The sequence below is a fragment of the Callithrix jacchus genome, chromosome 6, assembly GCF_049354715.1.
Source record: "Callithrix jacchus isolate 240 chromosome 6, calJac240_pri, whole genome shotgun sequence".
In the NCBI taxonomy this organism is placed as follows: Eukaryota; Metazoa; Chordata; class Mammalia; order Primates; family Cebidae; genus Callithrix; species Callithrix jacchus.
This window is the reverse complement of record NC_133507.1, coordinates 63,325,001-63,348,049: the sequence shown is the minus strand read 5'-3', so window position 1 is coordinate 63,348,049 and position 23,049 is coordinate 63,325,001. Positions and strand designations below refer to the sequence as shown.

The following is a 23,049-nucleotide window of genomic DNA, read 5'->3' as shown; positions in this document are numbered from 1 at the left end:
TTACTTCTTACCATTCAATTAAGGGATGGATAGATACTTTGTCTTCTCCCATGATGGGAATGTTGGGGGTGAGGTGTTAGACTAGGGACTAGGTAGGACTGGGGCATAATGTCAGGGGAGAGAGTAGGAGTCAGCACAGTTTGTAAAGTTGTCACCCTTTGACTATCTTTACTTATTAGAAGAGACAAATTTTGAGCGAAGAGGTAATTTGTAAGATTATATAGTGACAAAATCACATAGCTCTGTGTTAACCTTGTTTTCTGTATCAATTACCACTAAATCACTTATCTTTGAAAGGTCAAATCACCCAGCACCTGTTCTGTTTTGTGTGTTTTTGTTTTTGTTTTTGCAAAGTCATTTTGCTATGTTACCTATCCCTGTTTTTAATAGCAGATAACTTTATAACTTTATAAAATACATAAAAACAATTATATCAGTATCCATTGGTTATATTTACCATTGCTTAAAACTATTTTATAGTCTCTGAATTCTTCCTAAGAACTTCATGGGCCTATTTAAGGTTGACCTGATTTATGTTAATTTTATTTAAGAATCTATATGGTGAAAAGAATATTATTACATACCTTCTACAGTGTTTGTTAATATGCTTGCTCTACTCATTGCTCTCTGTCTGAGATTGGGATCATTCAGCATATCCTCTGAAAGGAGATAAGAACTACAACGCCTTTTTTTGTGTATTCGATTGGTTGTACCCTAAAAAAGAAGTCAATTAATGTCTTAAACACAGGATCCTAATAAATTGTAGGTATAGGATAAAATCTTTCTTATACAGCCATCATGAGTAATTAAAAGTAGAGACTAGATTGCTGGGTTCAAGCTATGGCTCTGCTATTTACTGTCTATATATCATAGGAGAGTTACTTAACTGTCTCAGTTTCATTATTGGTAAAATGGGGATAGTCACATTACTTGCTTCATATTCTTTTCATGAAAACTAAAGACTTAATATTTAGGAAATAAAAAACAAAGCTAGCTGCTTTTTGTTATATCACTATCATCACCTCTCCATGTTTCTGGGTGTCCAACTTATTCAGATAGTTTTACCATGTGAGAGTCCTTCATGAAAACAATTAAAGTGCTGTAGTGCTGTGTATCTAAAGGGATAGAATCTCAGTATTCTCTGATAAATTTCTGGAATTACTTTTTTTTGAGGGAACAACATTAATGAGGCTATATAATGGTTGTTTCTTACTGCCAAGGAAAACTAATGAACTGAGCTAAGTATATGATGATAAATGACTCAATTTAAAAATAATAATTAGTGAAATGGAGAATGCAAGCTACATCTGAAAGAAATGACCTCTCTTCAGCTCTAGATATTATTGCCATGCAAAAATATGAGCTCAAGCATAAGTGTATATACTTTTGTGAGAAAATGTCTTATTTTTGAAACTTGAAAACTAATTCAAATTTAAAACACTATATTGGTTCAGTGTGGGTTAGAAATAAACACACTTACACACACATATATATACACAATTATACAACTCCATATGTATTGTATTTGCCTGCTTGTGTATGATATGTGGTATATATTTTAAATATATATATAATTATTTATTTAAAATATATTTCTAGATTTGTAAAGTTGTATGGTTGTATAGGTATAGTCATATAGGTATGTGTATCAAAGCACAGACATACAGACATAAATATGTGCATGGTTGTATTATGCATATATGTGTATGTGGACAGACACACCCATTTGAGAGATCTCTGTAAAAAAGTCAAAAAGCTGACTTTTTACAGGATGTCTCAAAAAACATTTTTTTTGTGCTATAGTCTGTAAAACAAGAATTTGATTAAACAAATTATTTTCCATGTAGACATGTTTCAGGTATAGAGATTATATCATTTGTTGTGCCATGTTTTCATATAAACCATATATTGTGCCACAATTTTATGTTTATTGTATTTCTATTGTATCTTATAAGTATCCTCTAATTTTCTAGTTTTTACTTGAGGATTTATTGTGATACTGATTTTTTCTATGGTTAATAAAAACTCTTAAATGAAGAAACTTCATTAAATAATCTCCAAATCTGATATAAATTACATAATATTGAACACATCATCCACAACACTGAAAAACAAAATGCAACCAAAGTTTGATTCCACAGAAATTTAACATGCTCATTCAATAAGGAAAAATACCTTAACAGAAGGGCTTAAGCTGTGTCATGCACACACAGAGGTCATATGTTACCTAAAAGCACATGCATTTATTCAAATTGAAATATGGTGTGTGGCCATGGATTTGATGAAACTTTATTCTCACTTAAAATACTACACTGTCTGCAAATATAAATATATGAACATGTAGCATGTGTTCGAAGCTTATTGGGTTAGTCTAAGCCCTTGCTGATATTAGTAATGCAGCACATCACAGTGAGTGAGCTAAAGAGATATCCCGGAAACTCCAGGAACAAGTAAGATCTCACTTTCAAGCCTAATCAGACACCTTTCTCTGAACACTCAATGACTCCTAAACCTTTGGAACTGCTGTAAAATGGTTGTTTTGCTTTTATGTTTGTTTGTATCAATGCATGTATTTCAGTTATTTTGTTTTGATTCATAGACTCGAGATGAAATACTTTTTAAAAATGAAAACAGTTATGTTTCACTTATATAAAGGACCTAAGGCACAGCCATTCTAAATATTCTCAAGATAAGAAGCCTACTGCACATTGGAGAGATAGCAAAGTGGGTGGTTAGGAGCACAGCTCTGAAACAGAGAGCATCTGTTTCAACTTCAGAGCTACTATTTATTAGCTGAATAAATTGGGGCAAATTGCTTTATTTCCCCATGCCTCAATTTTCCCACTTGTAAAACAGATATAATAATACATCATATCAGCCAGGCACCATGGCTTATGCCTGTAATCCCAGAACTTTGGAAGGCCGAGGCAGGTGGATCACCTGACCAGTTTGAGACCAGCCTGACCAACATGGAGAAACCCCATCTCTACTAAAAATACAAAAAATGAGCTGGGCATGGTGGCACATACTGTAATCCTAGCTACTCAGAAGGCTGAGGCAGGAGAATCACTTGAACCCAGGAGGTGGAGGTTACAGTGAGCTGAGATTGTGCCATTGCACTCCAGCCTGGGAAATAAAAGTGTGTCTCAAAAAAAAAAAATAAATAAATAAATAAATAATATATCATTTCATGGGTTTGTTGAAAATACTAAATATGTTTTCTGTTATTAACAACTCATATAAGATTCCTTGAAATAGGTACATATTAAGTTGTGACCTGAAAAAGACAGCAGTAGGTGGCAAGTAATCCGAATTTCTTCATAGAAATGGAATCTATTATTAACTAATATTAGCATTATCTTCACATTTTCTGTGCTGATATCTATCTATATATGTATCTTTCATAAATTGTTCACTAATGAGATGATTTATTCAATTATAAAATCAATAGACAAGTACCTTTTTACAAAATGGGATTTTACCTATCTTTGAGTTAGATGCCTACAGCACATAGAATGAGGATTAAGCTAATGAGTCAAAGGTGTGTTTCTAAAGAAAAAGTATTGCAAAATGCAGAGCCATTCACAAGACCAGAGAGAAGGCCCTCCAGCAGGGAGACTGACTGATGCAGGAACAAGGGCCCAGTCATGCCTGAACTATGGTAAAATGTCCTTACGCTGTCATCAGAAGTTGCCTTATCTATTATCACCTCTGGCAGAAGCTGTCCATTGGGGAGCATGAGGGCTGTGCGTCCATCAACCAGGGAGACCACACCATTGCAGTCCACAGCACTGTGCATCTTCCTGTTCACCGGCAGCATTGGGGAGGACCTACTGGCTTGACTGATGTTACTGCTGCGTCTCTCAGGGGGTCTGTGGGGCACGAACAGTGAGCCCCTTCTGCTCTCATTGTCTCCAAAAATGCTGTGCTCATCATCGGCAAACTCAGTCTCAGAGCCTATGTCTCTTCCTCGGCCCTTGAAACTAAAAAGGCTTGTTCTGCTGCTCCGCCTTGCAGAAAACAAGGAGCCACGAATGCTGAGTGGTGACTACAGAAAAATTAAAAATGACATAGTTGTTGAAGCACCTACTAATAGAAGTACACTTCATGTAAATACCACTGAACACGCTGTCCTGAGGGCAGGTGTCTCTGTACTAGCTTAAAAGGAACATACTTAAAAACAAAGCAATTCAGTGAGAAGAAAACTTCTTCCACTTAAGGGTGAAACAATTTGCAGAATTCATCCGCTCAGGACCAGGTAAATTATTTGTTGCTGTACAGCTCTCGAATATTCTGGTCTAGAGTTATTGCTCCATTCTTTTAATGCCATTCATTTTGCTGTACTGAACATATCACTTAAAGAAAAAGAGATTAGTATTGCTACCTGTCATTCAGCTTTTTATATTTCAATCCCTAAGTGTCACAAAAGATGGAAATTTACTTATAGTCAAAGACCATGCTGTATGGTTCTTTGCATTGCAAATCCACCTTACATACTGAGAGCTCAGTTAAAGTGTATTTAAAAAGATCTTTTAATACCAATAAGTATATAAAGTCATTAAATATTTAAAAAGAAGTTGCCCAATACCAAAGAGGAGGAAAAACTCATGCTTATATGACTCATGTCCAGGATAAACTTTTTCCATAAACCAAATTGAATGCAAATTCTTTGAAAGGATCTAGTTCAATAGACAATAGTGCTTACTATGTAAAGAACAAAGTGGCAAGTATTGTGAACAATGGAAAATTATGACAAGGTCTTTTCCTCAATACAAGCTTGGACTGCTCCTGTCATATTTCTTTTTGTTGATATATGTGTTCAAGTTCTGTATCATCATCTAGGTAGTGAAATTTTGAAGGCAGGGACTCCATCTTTTATTACTGTGTATATCAGGCAGAATCTTGCAGATTCTTAACTAGATTTTTATTTTAGAAAAATGATTTTTGGGGTTGTGTGATGGAAAAGGGGGGAGTGCTAAGGAAAACAGAGGCAATGGTTCATCTTGGGGGCTTGTGGAGAACTATAGACAGGGAGGCCTGAGAGATGAAGGTTTCCGTGAAAAAAGGAAGAAAGAGAAAGAGAACTTCCATGTAAGCAGAATTAACAGACTATGGCACTACATATTAGTAGTTCCTGTGGTTGAGGGTGGAGGATATCAAAGGCTTCTCCAAATTTCTAAATGGGTGAGTAATACTCAGGTAATACCATTACCTATAGTGGTTAAGAAAGAAGAGAAACTACTCTAAGATTAGTTTTTAACCAGTGAGGCATTACAAATCACAGACCAAATACAAATATAAAAGTTATTCTATAGTGTGAATAGTGTCTTTATTTCTACAGTGTTTCTCAGGAGTATTTTGTTTTTGAAAATGAGTTATTAGAAAAGATATTGACAATTCTGAAACTATAAGATTTTTTAGAAATGATCAAACCTAAATGGAAACCAGAGTATATCTTTCCATAAATGATCAGCAATACTAAGTTTTTACCTAAAATCATAACAATGGAGCCATTCACTATCAACTATCCTCTGAGGTCTCTTACCTCCAAAGACATTTTTCTCTATCAGCCTGCCTCTGGTGATACACATTTAGCAGTTTGGGTGGTACCTGATTGGGGGTAGATAATCTCTTTTCCCGTGCTCGCCTATGCCCTTCGACACCAAGGTGGAAACTTTTTCTTCTGATGCTCTCCTCTGATTCTGATTTGGACAATTTCTCAACATCTCCCTTCTCTTCTCCACTGGAGAGCTTCTTTTGGTTCTTTTTCTTTCTTCTGTTTCTTCTTTCTTTAGCACTTTTAGAGCTCAGTTTGGATGTTTCAGAGGAACTCTCTGAGAGGCCCATAATTCTGCTTCTCCCAATACTTGTATATTCAGCTGCTGCTGCTGCAATTGCCTGGTTAGGCCAAAAGGTTAACACTTAAATGAGTCATTTCCAAATCCTGGGAAACTCTAGGACAGGACATACTTCTCCTATCAGTGTAACTACATGGTACATATAATTATGTCTTTTAAACATGAAATGACCGTTTTCTTTATACAATGACCAGAATGCTTACAAAATATATCTTTGTTTCCTGTCTCAGGTTGAAATAAAGCTCTATTGTGTTTCGGAATTAAACTATTACATGTCATTAATTTTTTTATGGTAAAGAAATATTAAATATTACATGCTGAAGTTTTACAAGATAATTTTGAAACATAAAACTCACATAAACCATGTAATAAGATAGACAATTTGTATATAAGGCAACTAATTCAATACTATCAATAGAATCAGGCACTCTATGGTTTAATAAAGATTGGGTTATCTGAAAAATAAATAATTTATTAAAAATGATACTGTAAGAAAATGGTAAGGTCAATGACTATTAGCCTGAAAGAAATTTCTGGGAATTCTCTAGGTAGTACCTGGTATAACCTAGTATTATCCCTTTACAAAATTGTTTTGATTATAATCATTAAAAAATTATTGTAAAAAAAATTGGGAAATAAAGATGTGAATGAAAAACAGAAAAAGTCACCTTATACTCCAAAAATAATTGGTGCTAATATTTCTTCCATTCTTTTTATATGTATGTATAATTTTAAAATTGTGATTGTATTATACTATAGTATTTATCATTATTCTGAAAGGTTTTTCCTCATGACACAATAATTTTTTTTAAATACATAATTTTATGACAAAATAATACCATAAAAGATATATAATTTTCATAACTGTTTTAGTTATCTTCTAATTTTTCAAAGTTTAAATGTTTTCTGATTTTTACCATTATTAAAATGCTACGCTGAATATTTGTACATTAGAGTTTCTCTGAATTACAGATGATTAATATCCCCTAACACTAGACTCCTTGAAGAGATTTAACTAGGTCAAACTTTCAAATTTTAAGATACCTGCAGTATATTTGAAATTATGTTTCTTTTAGTACAAGCCTTCTCAAACATTTACACTGAAGAATCTCTTTGGAGACAGGATTAAGGAGGAAACATTCAAGGATCTGTGACAGCCTAAAGTAGCCACACCAAAATTATTACTTTCTTAATATCTCACTTTATCTTAAAAATCCTTATAACATTAAGAAAAAACGACACAGTGTTTTCTTTATACCCCATAGAAGAGTATCTGTTAACTTTAATCTTAAAATATTTTTCCTGAAATCATTGTATACAATCGATACTCTGGGGAAATGCACTGTGTGTGTGTGTGTGTGTGTGTGTGTGTGTGTGTGTAGTTTATATACCTAAATTCAGTGGCAGTATCGTAGGCAAAGAGGTTTATCCGAGGCGCAATTATTGCTAATTGTAAACTTTTCCCAATACCCCGCCATGATGACTTGCAATACAGTCAGCACTGGTAATTTTTGACAGTCTCTATGGAGACTGATTATAAAAAAAAAAAAAAAAGAAAATCTAGCTGGAGAAGGCTGAGCATAGACCACAGGGCCTCTGTTGTAACCTTTTGCGTTTCTATCTCTAAGAATTTTAGATCAAATCACACTACCTCAGCTTCTTCTTGCTCTTTTTTAAGTCGGTCTAACATCTGTTGAAATTCTAATTCTTTCTGTTTAGCTTCTTCAATGTTTGCCTGGTTCTGTTCTTCATAAGCCATGGCAACCACAGCCAGGATCAAGTTTATTAGATAAAAGGAGCCCAGGAAAATCACTACGACAAAGAAGATCATGTAGGTTTTGCCAGCAGCACGCAGAGTCTAGGAAAAAATGGAAATTGTCATTTTAATTATAGAAAAAAAATTTAAGTAAATTATTTCAATTTGACTAGCATGGGCAAATCTGACAGTTTTGTATAATCTCATGTTATCAAAAATGTAAAGAAAAATATTATATCTTCATGGAAAACAAATATTAAACACATTTTCAGTACAAAGAATATAGCAGTTCAACATGATTGTACTAAAGTCATGTATATTTCTTGATTATTAAGTGTAGTAGTATAAAAATCATGCATTTTTTCCTACAGTCTGAAAATTACTCATAAAATTAAACCCTTTGCTCATTTTCAAATTTTAGGAACAGGTGATATATATATAGTCCCTTTTATTGTTAAAAGTCTATCTTTTATTTCTTTACCATCAAATAATAGCATTAAATGTTAAGAGTAGGCAAATAGCCTTATTTAATTACTTTATTCATCTCATATGTATTTTTAATTAACTTTTCTCAAGTGTTTTTGCTTTTAAAATAGATTTTATTTTTTAAAATAATTTTAGGTTTAGAGCAAAATTAAACTGAAGGTACAGAGATTCTTTCTTTTCTTTCTTTAGAACATGTAATTTGTTACATAGGTTTACATGTGTCATGATAGTTCGCACCCATCAAGTTGTCATCTACATTAGGTATTTCTCCTAGTGCTATCCCTCCCCTTGTCCCCCACCCCTCAACAGGCCCTGGTGTGTGATGTTCCCCTCCCTGTGTTCATGTGTTCTCATTGTTCATCTCCCACTTATGAGTGAGAACATGTTGCGTTTGGTTTTTTGTTCCTGTTTTAGTTTGCTGAGAATGATGGTTTCCAACTTCATCCATGTCCCTGCAAAGGACATGAACTCATTCTTTTTATGGCTGCATATTATTCCATGATATATATGTGCCATATTTCCTTTATCCAGTCTGTCATTGATGGGCATTTGGGTTGGTTCCAAGTCTTTGCTATTGTGAATAGTGCTTCAATAAACATACGTATGCATGTGTCTTTACAGTAGAATGATTTATAATATTTTGGGTATATACCCAGTAATGGGATTGCTGGGTCAAATGGTATTTCTAGTTCTAGATCTTTGAGGAATCACCACACTGTCTTCCACAATGGTTGAACTAACGTACACTCCCACCAAGAGTGTAAAAGTGTTCCTATTTCTCCACATCCTCTCCAGCATCTGTTATTTCTTGAATTCTTAATGATTGCCATTCTAACAGGTATGAGATGGTATCTCACTGTGGTTTTGATTTGCATTTCTCTAATGACCAGTGATGATGAGTTTTTTTCATGTTTACTTTAAGTTCTGGGATACACGTGCAGAATGTGCAGGTTTGTTACATGGGTATACATGTACCGTGGTGGTTTGCTGCACCTATCAACCCATTATCTAAGTTTTAACCCTGCATGAATTAGGTAGTTATCCTAACCTTCTCCCTCCTGTTGCGCCACTGCAACAGGCCCCACTGTGTGTTGTTCCCCTCTCTGTTTCCATGTGTTCAAATTGCTCAACTCCCACTTATGAGTGAGAACCCACAGTGTTTAGTTTTTTCTTCCTGTGTTAGTTTGCTGAGGATGATGGCTTCCAGATTCATCCATGTCCCTGCAAAGGACATGATCTCATTCTTTTTTATGGCTGCATAGTATTCCACAGTGTATGGGTACCACATTTTCTTTGTCCGGTTTATCATTGATGGGCATTTGGGTTGCTTTCAGGTCTCTGCTAATGTAAATAGTGCTGCAATAAACATATGTGTGCCTGCATCTTTATATTAGAATGATTTATATTCCTTTGGGTATATGCCCAGTAATGGGATTGCTGGGTCAAATGGTATTTCCAGTTTTAGGTCCTTGAGGAATTGCCCCACTGTCTTCCACAATAGGTAAACTAATTTACACTCCCACCAACAGTGTAAAAGTGCTCCTATTTCTTCACAGCCTTGCCAGCATCTATTATTTCTTGACCTTTTAATAATCACCATTCTGACTGGCTTGAGATGGCATCTCACCATGGTTTTGATTTGGATTTCTCTAATGATCACTGATGTTGAGCTTTTTTTTAATATGTTTTAGGCTGCATAAATGTCTTCTTTTGAGAAGTATCTGTTCATATCCTCTGCCCTTTGCCCACTTTTTGATGGGATGCGAGGCTGGTTCAACATATGCAAATCAAGAATTGTAATCCATCACATAAACAGAACCAATGACAAAAACCACATGATTATCTCAATAGATGCAGAGAAGGACTTTGATAAAATTCAACATCCATTCATGTTTAGGTACTGATGGAACATATCTCAAAATAATGAGAGCTATTTATGACAAACCCATAGCCAGTAACATACTGAATGACAAAAGCTGGAAGCATTCCCTTTAAAAACTGGCACAAGACAAGGATGCCCTGTCTCACCAATCCTATTCAGTATAGTACTGGAAGTGCTGGCCAGGGCAATCAGGCAAAAGAAAGAAATAAATTGTATTCAAATAGGAAGAGAAGAAGTCAAATAGTCTCTGTTTACAAATGACATGATTCTATATTGAGAAAACTTGATAATCTCAGCCCAAAAACTCTTTAATTCAAGAAGCAACTTCAGCAAAGTCTCGGGAAACAAAATCAATGTGCAAAAATCACAAGTATTCCTCTGCGCCAACAATGGACAAACAGAGCCAAATCCTGAATGAACTCCCACTCACAATTGCTGAAAAGAGAATAAAATACCTAGGAATATAGTTTACAATGGATATGAAGGACCTCTTCAAGGAGAACTACAAACCACTGTTCAAGGAAATAAGAGAGGACACAAACAAATGTAAAAACATTCCATGCACATAAATAAAAAGATTCAATATTATGAAATGGCCAAACTGCCAAAAGTTACTTATAGAGTCAATGCTATTCCTATCAAACTGCCATTGACATATTCACAGAATTAGAAAAAAACAACTACTTTAAATTTCATATGAAACCAGAAAAGAGGGCATATAGCTAAGACAATCCTAAGCAAAAAGAAAAAAGCTGGAGGCATCACCCTACCTGACTTTGAACTATATTATAAGGCTACAGTAACCAAAACAGCATAGTACTGGCACCAAAACAGACATATAGAGCAATGTAACAGAAGAGAGACCTCAGAAATAACACCACACTTCTACAATCATCTGATCTTGGACAAACCTGACAAAAACAAGCAATGTGGAAACGATTTCCTATTTAATAAATGGTACTGGGAAAACTGGCTAGCCATATGCAGAAAACTGAAACTGGACTCTTTCCTTACAACTTATACAAAAATTGACCTAAGATGGATTAAACACTTAAATGTAAAATCCCAAACCATAAAAACCCTAGAAGAAACCTAGGCAATATGATTCAGGGCATAGGCATGGGCAAAGACTTCATGACAAAAACACCAAAAGCAATTGCAACAAAAGCCAAAACAGACAAATGGGATATAATTAATCTAGAGACCTTCTGCACAGCAAAAGAAACTAAACATCAGAGTGAACAGGCAAACTATGGAGTGGGAGAAAAAATTTGCATTCTACTCATCTGACAAAGTCTAATACTGAGAATCTGCAAGTAACAAATTTACAAGATAATTAACATTTTAATTAACAATTTTATAATGTAATATACTTTTATCATACATTGCATTTTAAAGTGAATTTAGAATAGTATAAATGAAAAATAAGTCTCTCCTCTGATGAAAAATTATTTCAATTATTTTAATTTGTGTTTCTTTAATTTTGAGTAAAGGTGATCCCTTCTTGCATATTTAAAAAGTACTTGCATTTCTGCTTTTGCTGTAAAGTATATCTTCATAATTTCTGTATTCATTAATAATATTCTCAGACATTAAGTAAATATAAAATAGGCCAAAAAAAGGAAAGAAAGAAATCTGTGGCTATTCTGAGAAAAGTGACTCATTGTTATGTGTAACGTAGAATAATCATTTTGGTCTCCTTCCTTTTGGGGTTGGCTGCTGAGAATATACAAGTAAATAGAGACTACAGCCCCAAGAGGTTCACATTTAAGTTAGAGGAAATGGCCATGTGAATTAATACTTACAGTATAAGAGATCAATGATATAAATTGAAGAATATACAAAAAGCCATGGAAGACTACAGCAGGGAGCAATTGATTTGGAAGAGAAAAACTAAGATAAATGAATTGAGTCTTTAACTGTAAATAGGAATTCAAAACTAAAACATGATGACCAGGTTAACATTAGACAGCCTCTTCTGTTCAGGCCATCCCAAGCACGCATGGAAAACAGTGCATGTGCAGGAGCAGCTGGAGAGAACATTACAGTATGTTTTGGTACTTAACTAGGACACATGGGATGATATGCTAAGGAAGGAAAAAGATCTAGATTATATATGTCCAGAAAAATAAGACAATTATTTATGACTCAAGAACAACCCAAATGATTAGTGCTGGGAGTAAAACATTTCTAATTTTAGTAATAAGATAATAGAGTTTCCTCTATGCTCAAATAAATATAAATCCTCCTACTGTAAGGCTGGTAAGCGACCTACATTGGCTACGCCATTCAAAAATACAATGCATGTTTCTCTTGACACTTACTTGTTGGTAAAGGTTTTCCCAGTAATCTTGGGTCATTAGCCTAAACAAGGCTAAGAAGGCCCAGCTGAAAGTGTCAAAGCTCGTGTAGCCATAATCAGGGTTTCTGCCAGCTTTCACACAGGTGTACCCTTCTGGACACTGACTACACATGAAAAAGAACATTATAGGTGAGAGTGTCTTCAGGACATAAGCTAAAGAGCCCTACTGAACAGTTACAAACTCAAGGTTTCTTCTACAGGGGAACAATATTGAATAATGATTAAGAATACATGATGTGGAGCCAGGATGAACTGGTTTTGAATCACATTCTACTTCTGACTACTTGGTGACTTTACCAAATTCTTCAAGGCACAAGTGTCTCCATAAAAACAGGAGAGTAACATCTACCTCAAGAAAATAAGATTTTTATTAAGTTTAAATAAGATAATATGTACAAATTACTTAGCTACTTCCTGCACATAGAAAGTGTTTAAAAAGCCATAGCTGCCATTGACATCATCATCATTAAAACATGGAAACTTTCAACAGGTGTTTTGTAACAGTTCTTGAATCAGTAAATATTGATAGGTAGGCCACTACCAAAGCTCTTTCTTTCCATATAATTATTGGAATGGATTAGGATAGCCAAAATTTAACAATTGTCTAAATGCATAAAAATGTTTGGCTTTAAGACTTTTTTCTTTCTAAAATTGGTGGACTGTTTTTTCATGGTGCCATTAAATAAATACAGTATTAGTTCTTCTGATAACAACAACCTTATCCTATTTATTCCTACGTTCCCAGTGCACACGGATCCTGATTAAGAGATATCTGCATAGAGGGAAAAGCAAGCACTAATGCAGGTAATGCTACAAAATGAAGTTGGTACAAGACAGAAGCAGCAAGATGAACAGTTGAAATAGATGCAATATTCTCATATATACAATATTCTTAAAATTTATGTGCCCAAGTTCAAGGAATCCCTTTGTTTAGAGTGGCCAAAACACTACATTCAGTCACCTATGTGCCATATTTAATTGGAGAATGAGTGGAACTTGGGGATGGAAAGAAAAGTTGATTTTACGACTCTTCTTTCCAGAAAGAAGAAGGACCTGAAACTATCCAACCAACTTTTGGTGGAGTTTTCTTGAAGTAATATTTTCTACCTTCTTAAGATTTATATGACTTCTGTCTTGTGTTAATTCAAGCACCATCTCAAAGTCTTGCTTTCAAGAGTGAGTATTAACTATGAACATTTTAAAGACTGGATTTGCTGTGGGACAAAATGAGTCAATTAATACTATGAAACATATAAAAAGCAATATAGAATCAAAGACTCTAATTTGCAAACTGATAGAACATGCTTTTTCTTCTCTTTCAGCCCTTAGACTAAAAAGAAAACAAATATTACGTACCCTGAATCTGTGCTGAAACCACAAAGGAGAGCATCTTTGGATCCCTCCAGGTAATAAAAGTATTCTGTTGAAGAAGAATTTGAACAGTTATAACATTACTGAGTTTAAGCAGTGATTGTGATAAAGCAGGTAAATTAATTGATATAAACATATATCCACAAATTCAGGCCTGGTTTCAGGCAATAGGCATCCATTTATTTATTATTTTCTCATATACTCTCCCTTAAATATATGTTGATAACCCCTTATGGGCCAGGCAATAAATATGACAACAAACATGATGCAAAATTGTTAGTTTATGAAGCATCCTTTATGTTTAGGTGAGGGTGGAGGTAAAGAAAAACTTAAGTAAATAAATAAATATATAAGATATTTTCTGATATATACTGATAAATGATCTAAAGAAAATAAATTAAGAGAATGTGGTAGGCTGCAGTCAGGAAGGTCTTTCTAAGGAGATGATATTTAAACTAAGACCTAAATGTGACAAAGTAGACAGTCATACAAAGACTGGTGAAGAGATGTTTGAGTAAAATTCTTTTACTTTTTATTCACCAAGAATGAAAGGAGAAGGGCAAGAGCAAAAGCCTAAGGCAGAGATGAAGTTGGTGTGTGGAAAAGCCAGCAAGATGGCCAGCATGACTACTGTGTGGTGAGAGGGAGGATTGTGGTGGCAGAGGTAGGCAGAGGTCAGATCATGTAGGAATTTACATATCATTGAAATGAGTTTGGGTTTTAAGTACGATTAAAGTACCATCATGTGTCACTTTATGACTGTGATACATTCTGAGAAATGCATCATTAGGATGTTTTGTCCTTGTGCAAACATCCTAGAGTGCACTTATACAAATCTAGGTGGTATAGCCTACCATACACCTAGGTAGGCTATGTGGTATAGCCTATTGCTCCTGAGATGTAAACCTGTAGAGTGTGCTATCGTACTCAATACTGTAGGCAACTGCTATACAACGGAAGTGTGTATTTAAACACAGAAATGGTACAGTACAAAACGCAGTATTATAATCTTATGAGATCACCATTGCATATGTGGTCTGCTATTGACTGAAACATCCTTATGTGGTGTATGAATGTAATAAAAATGGGAAACAGAGATATGGGATATCATTAACACGTTAAAATGTCACTGTGTGGGGAGTGGGCTATAGAGAAGCAGGTATGGAGGCAAGGAGACCAGTTAGGTGACTGTAGGGAGAAGGGACATGGCTACCACTCAGAATAGCTGTGGATGTAGAGAGAAGGGGATGGAAGGAGAGTGGACAGGAGCTAATGAAGGGCATGTGGGTGTGTGCAAGAGAGAGGACACAGGATCTATCAGCTGGGGAGATGCTGGTGCCTGTTGCTGAAAAGAGGAAAACTGCAGCAAGAGGAGGTCTGGAGAAAAACCAGGAGTCCTTTTCAGCCATGTTTGAGATGATGGGTAGGTATGATATGTTTCAAGTAAGCAGTTGGACTGATATGAGATTCCGGACATCAGTAGAGCTGTCAAGGCTGGAGACCTAAATATGGGAGTTATCATCTAACAGACAGCTTTCAAGGCCATGGGGATTGATGAGTTTACCTAGAGAGAAAGTTTGTAGCTAGAAAAGGAAAAGGAAGGGAAGAGAAGGGAAAATAGGGGAGCAGAGAGGGGGGTGGGAGGGAGAGTAGAAAATGGGAGAGGAGGGGAAGGGGAGAGAAGGAAGAGAGCCCTGACTGAGTCCCAAAATACTCCAGAAGAGGCAGAGTCAGTAATGAAGTAACATAAATAAATAAAATTTGTTTTCTAAAATTCATTTTACTTTTCATTCACCAATCCATACTTATTTAGGACCTACTAATTCTAGGTGTTGAGAAGATGACAATGTAATCAATATGTATTTTCCACTTTCTACTTTTCATGGTATCCTTTGTGCTAAGTCTTGTCATTTGACAACTCTTGTCATTTGCTCTTAAGGCTTGCTCCTAAGACTGAGGAAGATCTATCCTTGTATAGCAAACATTTAAAGGACTAAAAACCCTTTTGTCATCTCTCTTAAATAACTATTCTACTTAATAAGAGACTGACTTCCTATTTTACTGAGATCAAAGAAAAAAAACTGATTATTAGTAGGCTTTTGTAGTAATCATGGAATAAAGACTATAAAATCATATTTGAATGTTGCTTCTATTCCTACTTAAGTAAGTGAATTATCTTTAAGCTGTTAAGCCTTAGTTGCTGCATCTGTAAAATATGCATAAGAATACCTACTTTATAAAGTTATTACATAGTACACATAAGATATTGCATTTAAAGCACTTGATACAGTGATCCACACATTCTATACTAGCTGTTCAAGGACAGGTTTTATTATAATTAGCTAAACAATTATATAATTTGAGATAAAACTACTTATTGACTTATACATCATTATTTTCTCTTACCTAGAAGATGCAGATAAAACAATAAAGCCTCATAGTTTGAGGTGCAAATGTAGGTGAGAACGTGCCTGAAAACACTCCTTTACCTCAGGAAGGATGGGCCTGGTAGAGTGAGTATGGGGGAGGCTAAGGTGCAATTTTGCATCCATAAACATCCAATATATTTTGTTAAGTATAGATTACTTTAGAATTATCCTTTACACTAACTCTGGTTCACGTTTATCAGCCACTGAGGTGCTGCATTGTATGAAAGGGCTCTGGAACTGTCTATACCTGCACATTGCTGCACTACCATATTTAACACAGTACAAGAATGAGGGACGGTGAAGCAATGTAGGTAGCTCACTCTAGGTTTCTAGAAGACTTTAAAATAATTTCTAAACAACTGAACATTAAATTATTAGGATGGTTGGCTTCAAGAAGATGTAAGGTTAACATCTTTAAAAAAGAGGAAAAATGGAATGCAAAGAGAAATGAAACATTGCTTGTGCACATTCAAAAGTGGCGTGATTCTGAGAAATAAAGAGTGAATCGTGACCTAGTAATTCCACTGCTAGGTGTATACTGAGAACTGAAAATGTATTTCCACACAAAAAAAAATTGTACATGAATGTTTATAGCAACATTGTTCATTATAACTAAAAAAAGAGAAATAACCCAACTATCCATCAACCAATGAATATATAAGCAAAGTATGGCATATACAATGAAATATCACTTAGAAATAAAAAGAAATGAGGCATAGATATATACTATAGCATGAATAAATTTTGAAAACATTATACTAGGTAAAAGAAGCCAGGTAAAAAGCCACATATATTATGATTCCACATATATTAAATCTACAGAGTGTATAAATCCATAGGGACAGGATTTGGTTGCCAGGGGCTAGGGTAAAACAGAAATGGAGAATGGCTACTAATGGGTCCTGGGTTTCTTAGTGGGAAAGATGAAAATATTTTAAATTAGATAGTGGTGATAGTTGCACAACTCTGAATACAGTAAAAAAAATGAGTTGTACAGTTTAAAAAGGAATTTTGTGGAATATAAATTATTTCTCAATAAGCCTATTATTATTATTATTATATATATTTTTTGAGATGGAGTTTCGCTGTTGTTACCCAGACTGGAGTACAATGGTGTGATCTCGGCTCACCGCAAACTCCACCTTCTGGGTTCAAGCAATTCTCCTGCCTCAGCCTCCCGAGTAGCTGGGACTACAGGTGCGCACCACCATGCCCAGCTAATTTTTGTAATTTTAGTAGAGACGGGGTTTCACCTCATTGACCAGGATGGTCTCGATCTCTTGACCTTGTGATCTACCCGCCTCGGCCTCCCAAAGTGCTGGGATATAGGCGTGAGCCACCGCACCCAGCCAATAAACCTATTTTTAAAAGAGAATACAGCATAATGGCAAAGTTTGTGGGTTGTGGTAGAATAAATGCCAATTTCTCAGTAAAATACATATGGGAAAAATGAAAATTGATGTAACAAAAATACAGAATTGATATTAAATCTAATAAAGATTCTGGGTGAGTTTTTACTTCAAGATTAATGTAGAAAAAGGGCAAGAAAACCCTGATAATTTTGCCCTTGCTCAGAAAAACAACTTAAGACAACTGTGTATGTCTTGGGCTTATGGAGCTGAAGGGTATATCCCCTACCAAGGGTAAATAGTACAACTCTGAGAAAACTATGGCAGGGAATCAGGTCTGGGCAGAGGGCCTGCATATGATACGCTACATTCTGGCAAATATAGTTCTCACAAGAAAACAGCTGTAGGTGAAGGGGATAGGAAAAGTCTTGTAAGTAGTGAAGACCAATATTGTGAGTTTTTTTCTAAAACTTTCTCTATTAAATGTCAAATATTCAGAAAATAGGAAGAAGAGAATATCCTATTTTAGCCCAACACAACCACAGTATATTGCTCCATAATACTGCACATTCAACTACGCAGTGCACATGAAACCCAGTTTCATCTGTAGCAGCAAAAAGAGTGTTTGATGAGCATTAATGTAACACCAAAGGAAACCTACAAATTGTTTGTATTTCAGCAAAAGGGTGTTTGATGAGCATTAAAGCAACACCAAAGGAAACCTACAAATTGTATGTTTTTCAGCAGGAGCCCAGACAATGAGTTAATTTATTTGATTGTGAATTTTGAAAGACATTTAGGAAAATGCTTTGCTATAGGCACTGGAAAACGCTTTTCGGTTATGCTGAGGTTCTCTATGTAGGCTGCCTTTACCATTACAATTCTTTGATCTTTTTAAGATTGCCAATTCATTTGCCTTACCACTTTCTCATGATCTATCAACCAGCTCAGGCTCTTGTCACTCTTTGTCCAGCTTGTATCCATAAACATCCATTATAATCAATCCCTAACCTGGCAGAACCAAAATTTACACATAATCTAGGATCTGTCTTTTCCATGCTGGCTCCCAAATGGCTGAATGTTGGTGAAGAGACTCTTACAACAAAGTGAATGGTTATATTTTAAGTAAATAATCTCCAACATCAAATGGGCACTCAGAATACCCTCAATTTCTCATTCCCTAAGATGACCATATATATAATGCATTCTTGTTAAACCTTCTATAGAATTTTTCCTTCCTCATTTGCACTCTCAGGCAATGATCTTATCTTTTTCTTTGAGGCAATAAAAACCATTGTGTTTGAACTCAATCATCTTTTGATAACTCTGCAGTCTTCCCTTCTATTGTTCCTCCTGTTTCAGTGGAGCTGTCTCTCCCCTCTACTCGTTCACTTTCACAAGGACTTGACTTCACCCCGTCTCTCCTGAATTCGTTCATATGTAACTACTCATGCATTATAACTAGCAAAATATCCTTAAAATATCCATATTTTTTAAAAATGCCAGCCATTGCGGCATTATTCTGTTTCCCTTTATAGCCAAATTTCTTGGGAGACTTGTCTACACATTTTATCTTCTTTCTGACCTCTTATTTTCACCCCGTATGCATTTTATTCTGACCTTGAACCCTTACCACTTCCCCAAATTTTCTCAAGAAATTCTCTGGTGACTTCCCTGTTACTTAACCTAACGCGTATTTCTTTCTTCATCATCCTTCATCCTTGATCTTGCAGCATGGTTCTACACAATCACTCCCATTTCTACAATGTTTTCTTCTCTTGGCTTCATTATTTATATCTTTGCTTCTTACTTTGCTGGCCGCTCTTTCTCTGGGTTCTTTTCTGGACCATCTTTTCTACCTGAATTCTAAACATCAGAGTTGTAGATCTCAGCAACAGATTGCTTTAAACACCAGGTTACCCATTCTCTACTCACTTAAAAATATCAGGGATGGGGCCGGGCACGGTGGCTTGAGCCTGTAATCCCAGCACTTTGGGAGGCCGAGGCGGGTGGATCACGAGGTCAAGAGATCAAGACCATCCAGGTCAACATGGTGAAACCCCGTCTCTACTAGAAATACAAAAAATTAGCTGGGTGTGGTGGTGCGTGCCTGTAATCCCGGCTACTCGGGAGGCTGAGGCAGGAGAACTGCCTGAACCCAGGAGGCAGAGGTTACGGTGAGCCGAGATTGCGCCATTGCACTCCAGCCTGGATAACAAGAGTGAAACTCCATCTCAAAAAAAATATATATATATATTTTATATCAGGGATGTTCAGAGGTAGAGGGGTGTGCGTGTATGTGTGTGTGTGTGTGTCCTTTCTTTTTGCTGACTGCTCTGGAATTTATTATCTCCAAACCCAGCAAGCCTTCCGATTTCTATGCTCCAATTGTCTATATTGTATATGCACCTGGACATCTCAAAGGCATCTCATTTTAATTTTAGCTAGGTAATAGTGACCTTTCTCTACAAATATGTCCACCATTTCCTTATAAATCATCACCACCTATTCAGTTACTACAGCTAGAAACTGAGAAGTCATACTTGATGCTTCCTCTCTTCTTTAATCCATCAGGAAACTCTACAAATTCTGCCTTGAGCTCATCTTTTTTCTTTTCACCTCTCTGCCATCACTCTAGATGAAACTTTCATTTCCTCTTGCCTAGATGAGAGAAGAAACCTTCAACTGATCTTCCTTATTCCCATCTACCATCTACCCTTGCTTAGTCAGTTGTCCACATGACAGACAGCAATAAACACTATGGCATTTAAAATAAAATACAACCTCCTTCCCATGGACTGAAATGTCCTGCATGATATGACCCATTTTTTTCTGCTACTTTCTCTGTTGCCATTCTTCCTTTCTCTTACTAAACCACAGTGCTATTTTTCCATTCTTTAAACCCATACCCTTCCTTTATTCAGGGCCTTTGCCCATGCTATTCCTCCTAACTAAAGCAGCACCCTACGAAGAATCACATGCTCAGTTACACTATTTTGTGGCTTCTTACTATCTTTTAGATCTCAGATTAAAAGCCATCATCTCAGAGATGTCTTCTCATCTAGTTAATATCTCAGCATCTGAGACTCACTTCTTTTGCATGCATTTATTATACCTTGAGATATTTTTACTTTATTTGTCTGTTCTCCCTTAAGCATTTTTTTTTCATTCCCACTAGATAAGATCTGTAAAAGCAGGGGCTGGGGCTGTCATTTATTGCTATAGCTCAGTGAAACCACGTAATAAACACACCAATCAATGAAAGTTTGAACCAATTGTACAGTCAAAAATGGCTTCTATGACATAGAAAACAAAGCAAATTTGAGACTTGATTTAAACAACTCTTTGCTAAAACTACATTTCAAAAGAAAATAAAGAATAATTTACCAATTTTGAAGAGAAGATTGTGATATAAAATTCATTATTAGCTAACTGTCATTCACTCATGTTTAAAGACAATATAAAGATACTTTGCATAACTCAAGGGCTCTTCCTGTTATTTTTTAGGCAAAAAAAATACATGAACCAATTCCAGAAAGTGATAAATTAAATTAAATTTGATTAAAGGCTGTCTCTGTACGGAGAGAACTGCAACCTAACTTCATATGCAAAGAAACTGCATTCTAATTTCTTAGTATATTCTTTTAACAAGTAGCTGTCTCGACCAATAACAGCAGCTGAGCTTCAGCCAACCACAGCCTGCTGACTTATCAGACAATGTCCACAAGGCAATTGTCATGCTATACACAATCAAGCTGTTTCTATGTGTCATTCCCTTTTTCTATCTATAAATACCTTTGATCATGTGGCTGAGTTGAGCTCTCTGAACTTCTCTTGAGCTCTCTGAGTGCTGCCTGAATCATTATTATTAACTTATTTCAGCAATAAATACTATTTCTTACTGAAATTGTTGCTAAACTTAATTTGTTGAAAGTTTTTCTTTTAACAAAGGTTAAAACAACCATTCATAGCATAAACAAAGAAATAGGACTAAGACTTGGAATAAAAGGACTGATCTTAGTGAGAAAAGTTAAGTTTAAATAAGTGTGGTAATCTACAATATTAAATGTAAATTAGTCATCAGATATATTAATTTTACAGAAAATTGAGAAATAAAATTCTCCAGAAATTGGAAATAAAATTCAAATCATATTTCTAACAATCAGAAACTGGAAAAGTGGATAAAGATAAAAAGGAAGGGAAAATATGCTACATTCTTCCTCAAATGATAGTAGTGAAAATATATACATTAAATATTTTACTTCAAAACTTTCAGTTTTCTTGTTAAGGTTTCTGTTTTTTTTTTTTTTTCTGTCACTTTATTTATAGTCTTTTACTATGTTAGCTAGGGTGTTATTTGATTTGTCCCAGTGAATGAGAAAGGACATATCTGGTAAAATAAAAAAGAAAATCATGTATATTACTTTTTACTACCTAAGGAGAATGCTGACCTTTCCTCCCTCATCTCATTTTGGCAACAGCACTTATATTTGAAAGGTTTCATGACTTCCATCCACACAGGGGTCAGATTATCTATTAAGGTGTATGTATTCAAGTGGACATCAGATAGATACATTCCAGGTATCAGACAGAAAGTACAGTCTTGATCTTATTTTCATCTAATATTCATAAACTGCTCCAGCAAGAGACACTGTGCTAGGAGATAACTGTTTAGAGATCATGCAGTTCATTCTTTATGTAAGAAACTCTAATTGATAACTTCGTATTAAGCAGACTTCTGAGGGTGCATATAGGTTATCTCATGTGGTACCTACAGAAATAATTCTACTGAACTAAACTTTGATGTAATGCCATCAGCTTATATGGAAGGAAGCCACTAAAAACAGTTTTGAAACTTATCATTGGTTATAAAGTGGGTGTTAATAAAGCTGAGTAAATGATTTTGCTTTGTACAAATCTTTAGGAATGCTATCAAGATACAGATACTATCTTAATATTTGATAATTAATATTATATATGATTTATAGAACTGTAAGATGTTATAGTTATAAGTACAGTTATAAGTACTATTAAGTATAAAAATCTATCATAATAAATACATCACATTATATATTACAAATATAAGGATGTACTATATAATAAAATTATATAAAATATATAATCTATCTATTGTAAAATGTAATGGTTAATGTTACTAATTTAAAGATACATTTATTTTTGTAGAGAAAATTGATTTTTTTTTTTTTTTTTGAGACAGAGTTTCACTCTTGTTACTCAGGCTGGAGCGCAATGGTGTGATCTCGACTCACCACAACCTCCGCCTCCTGGGTTCAGGCAATTCTCCTGCCTCAGCCTCCTGAGTAGCTGGGATTACAGGCACGCACCACCATGCCCAGCTAAGTTTTTGTATTTTTAGTAGAGACAGGGTTTCACCATGTTGACCAGGATGGTCTCGATCTCTTGACCTCGTGATCCACCCGCCTCGGCCTCCCAAAGTGCTGGGATTACAGGCGTGAGCCACCGCGCCTGGCAAAAAATTGATTCTTATAATACAGAAATTGGGAATTATGGAACTATCTCATGTTCCTTTTGCCA

General features: G+C 35.3%; 1 protein-coding gene, 1 long non-coding RNA gene and 1 other non-coding gene across 7 annotated transcripts in view; 2 read left to right on the top strand and 1 right to left on the bottom strand.

The window, feature by feature from the left end:
- SCN9A (sodium voltage-gated channel alpha subunit 9) overlaps positions 1–23,049 on the bottom strand; it is a 198,401-nt gene that overhangs the window by 82,053 nt on the left and 93,299 nt on the right. Inside the window, exons 8-13 of one of the 2 annotated variants that reach the window (XM_054258311.2) lie at positions 13,701–13,764; positions 12,307–12,448; positions 7,510–7,716; positions 5,611–5,898; positions 3,677–4,048; positions 585–714 (exon numbers count right to left, since the gene is read on the bottom strand). In XM_054258311.2, the coding sequence (XP_054114286.2) occupies positions 585–714; positions 3,677–4,048; positions 5,611–5,898; positions 7,510–7,716; positions 12,307–12,448; positions 13,701–13,764 (1,203 nt within the window). The remainder of the gene's footprint in view (positions 1–584; positions 715–3,676; positions 4,049–5,610; positions 5,899–7,509; positions 7,717–12,306; positions 12,449–13,700; positions 13,765–23,049) is intronic. The other variant, XM_054258312.2, reaches the window with a different exon arrangement.
- Positions 1–23,049, top strand: part of LOC144576646 (uncharacterized) — a 257,148-nt gene that overhangs the window by 148,861 nt on the left and 85,238 nt on the right. For 2 of the 4 annotated variants that reach the window (XR_013518897.1, XR_013518896.1), the window contains 3 exons: positions 13,090–13,148; positions 13,385–13,520; positions 13,667–13,750. This is a non-coding gene — a long non-coding RNA (uncharacterized LOC144576646). The remainder of the gene's footprint in view (positions 1–13,089; positions 13,149–13,384; positions 13,521–13,666; positions 13,751–23,049) is intronic. The other 2 variants (XR_013518895.1, XR_013518894.1) reach the window with 1 other exon arrangement.
- LOC118154837 (U4 spliceosomal RNA) lies at positions 7,248–7,388 on the top strand. Its single transcript, XR_004745095.1, has one exon. It is a non-coding gene; the product is annotated as a U4 spliceosomal RNA (small nuclear RNA).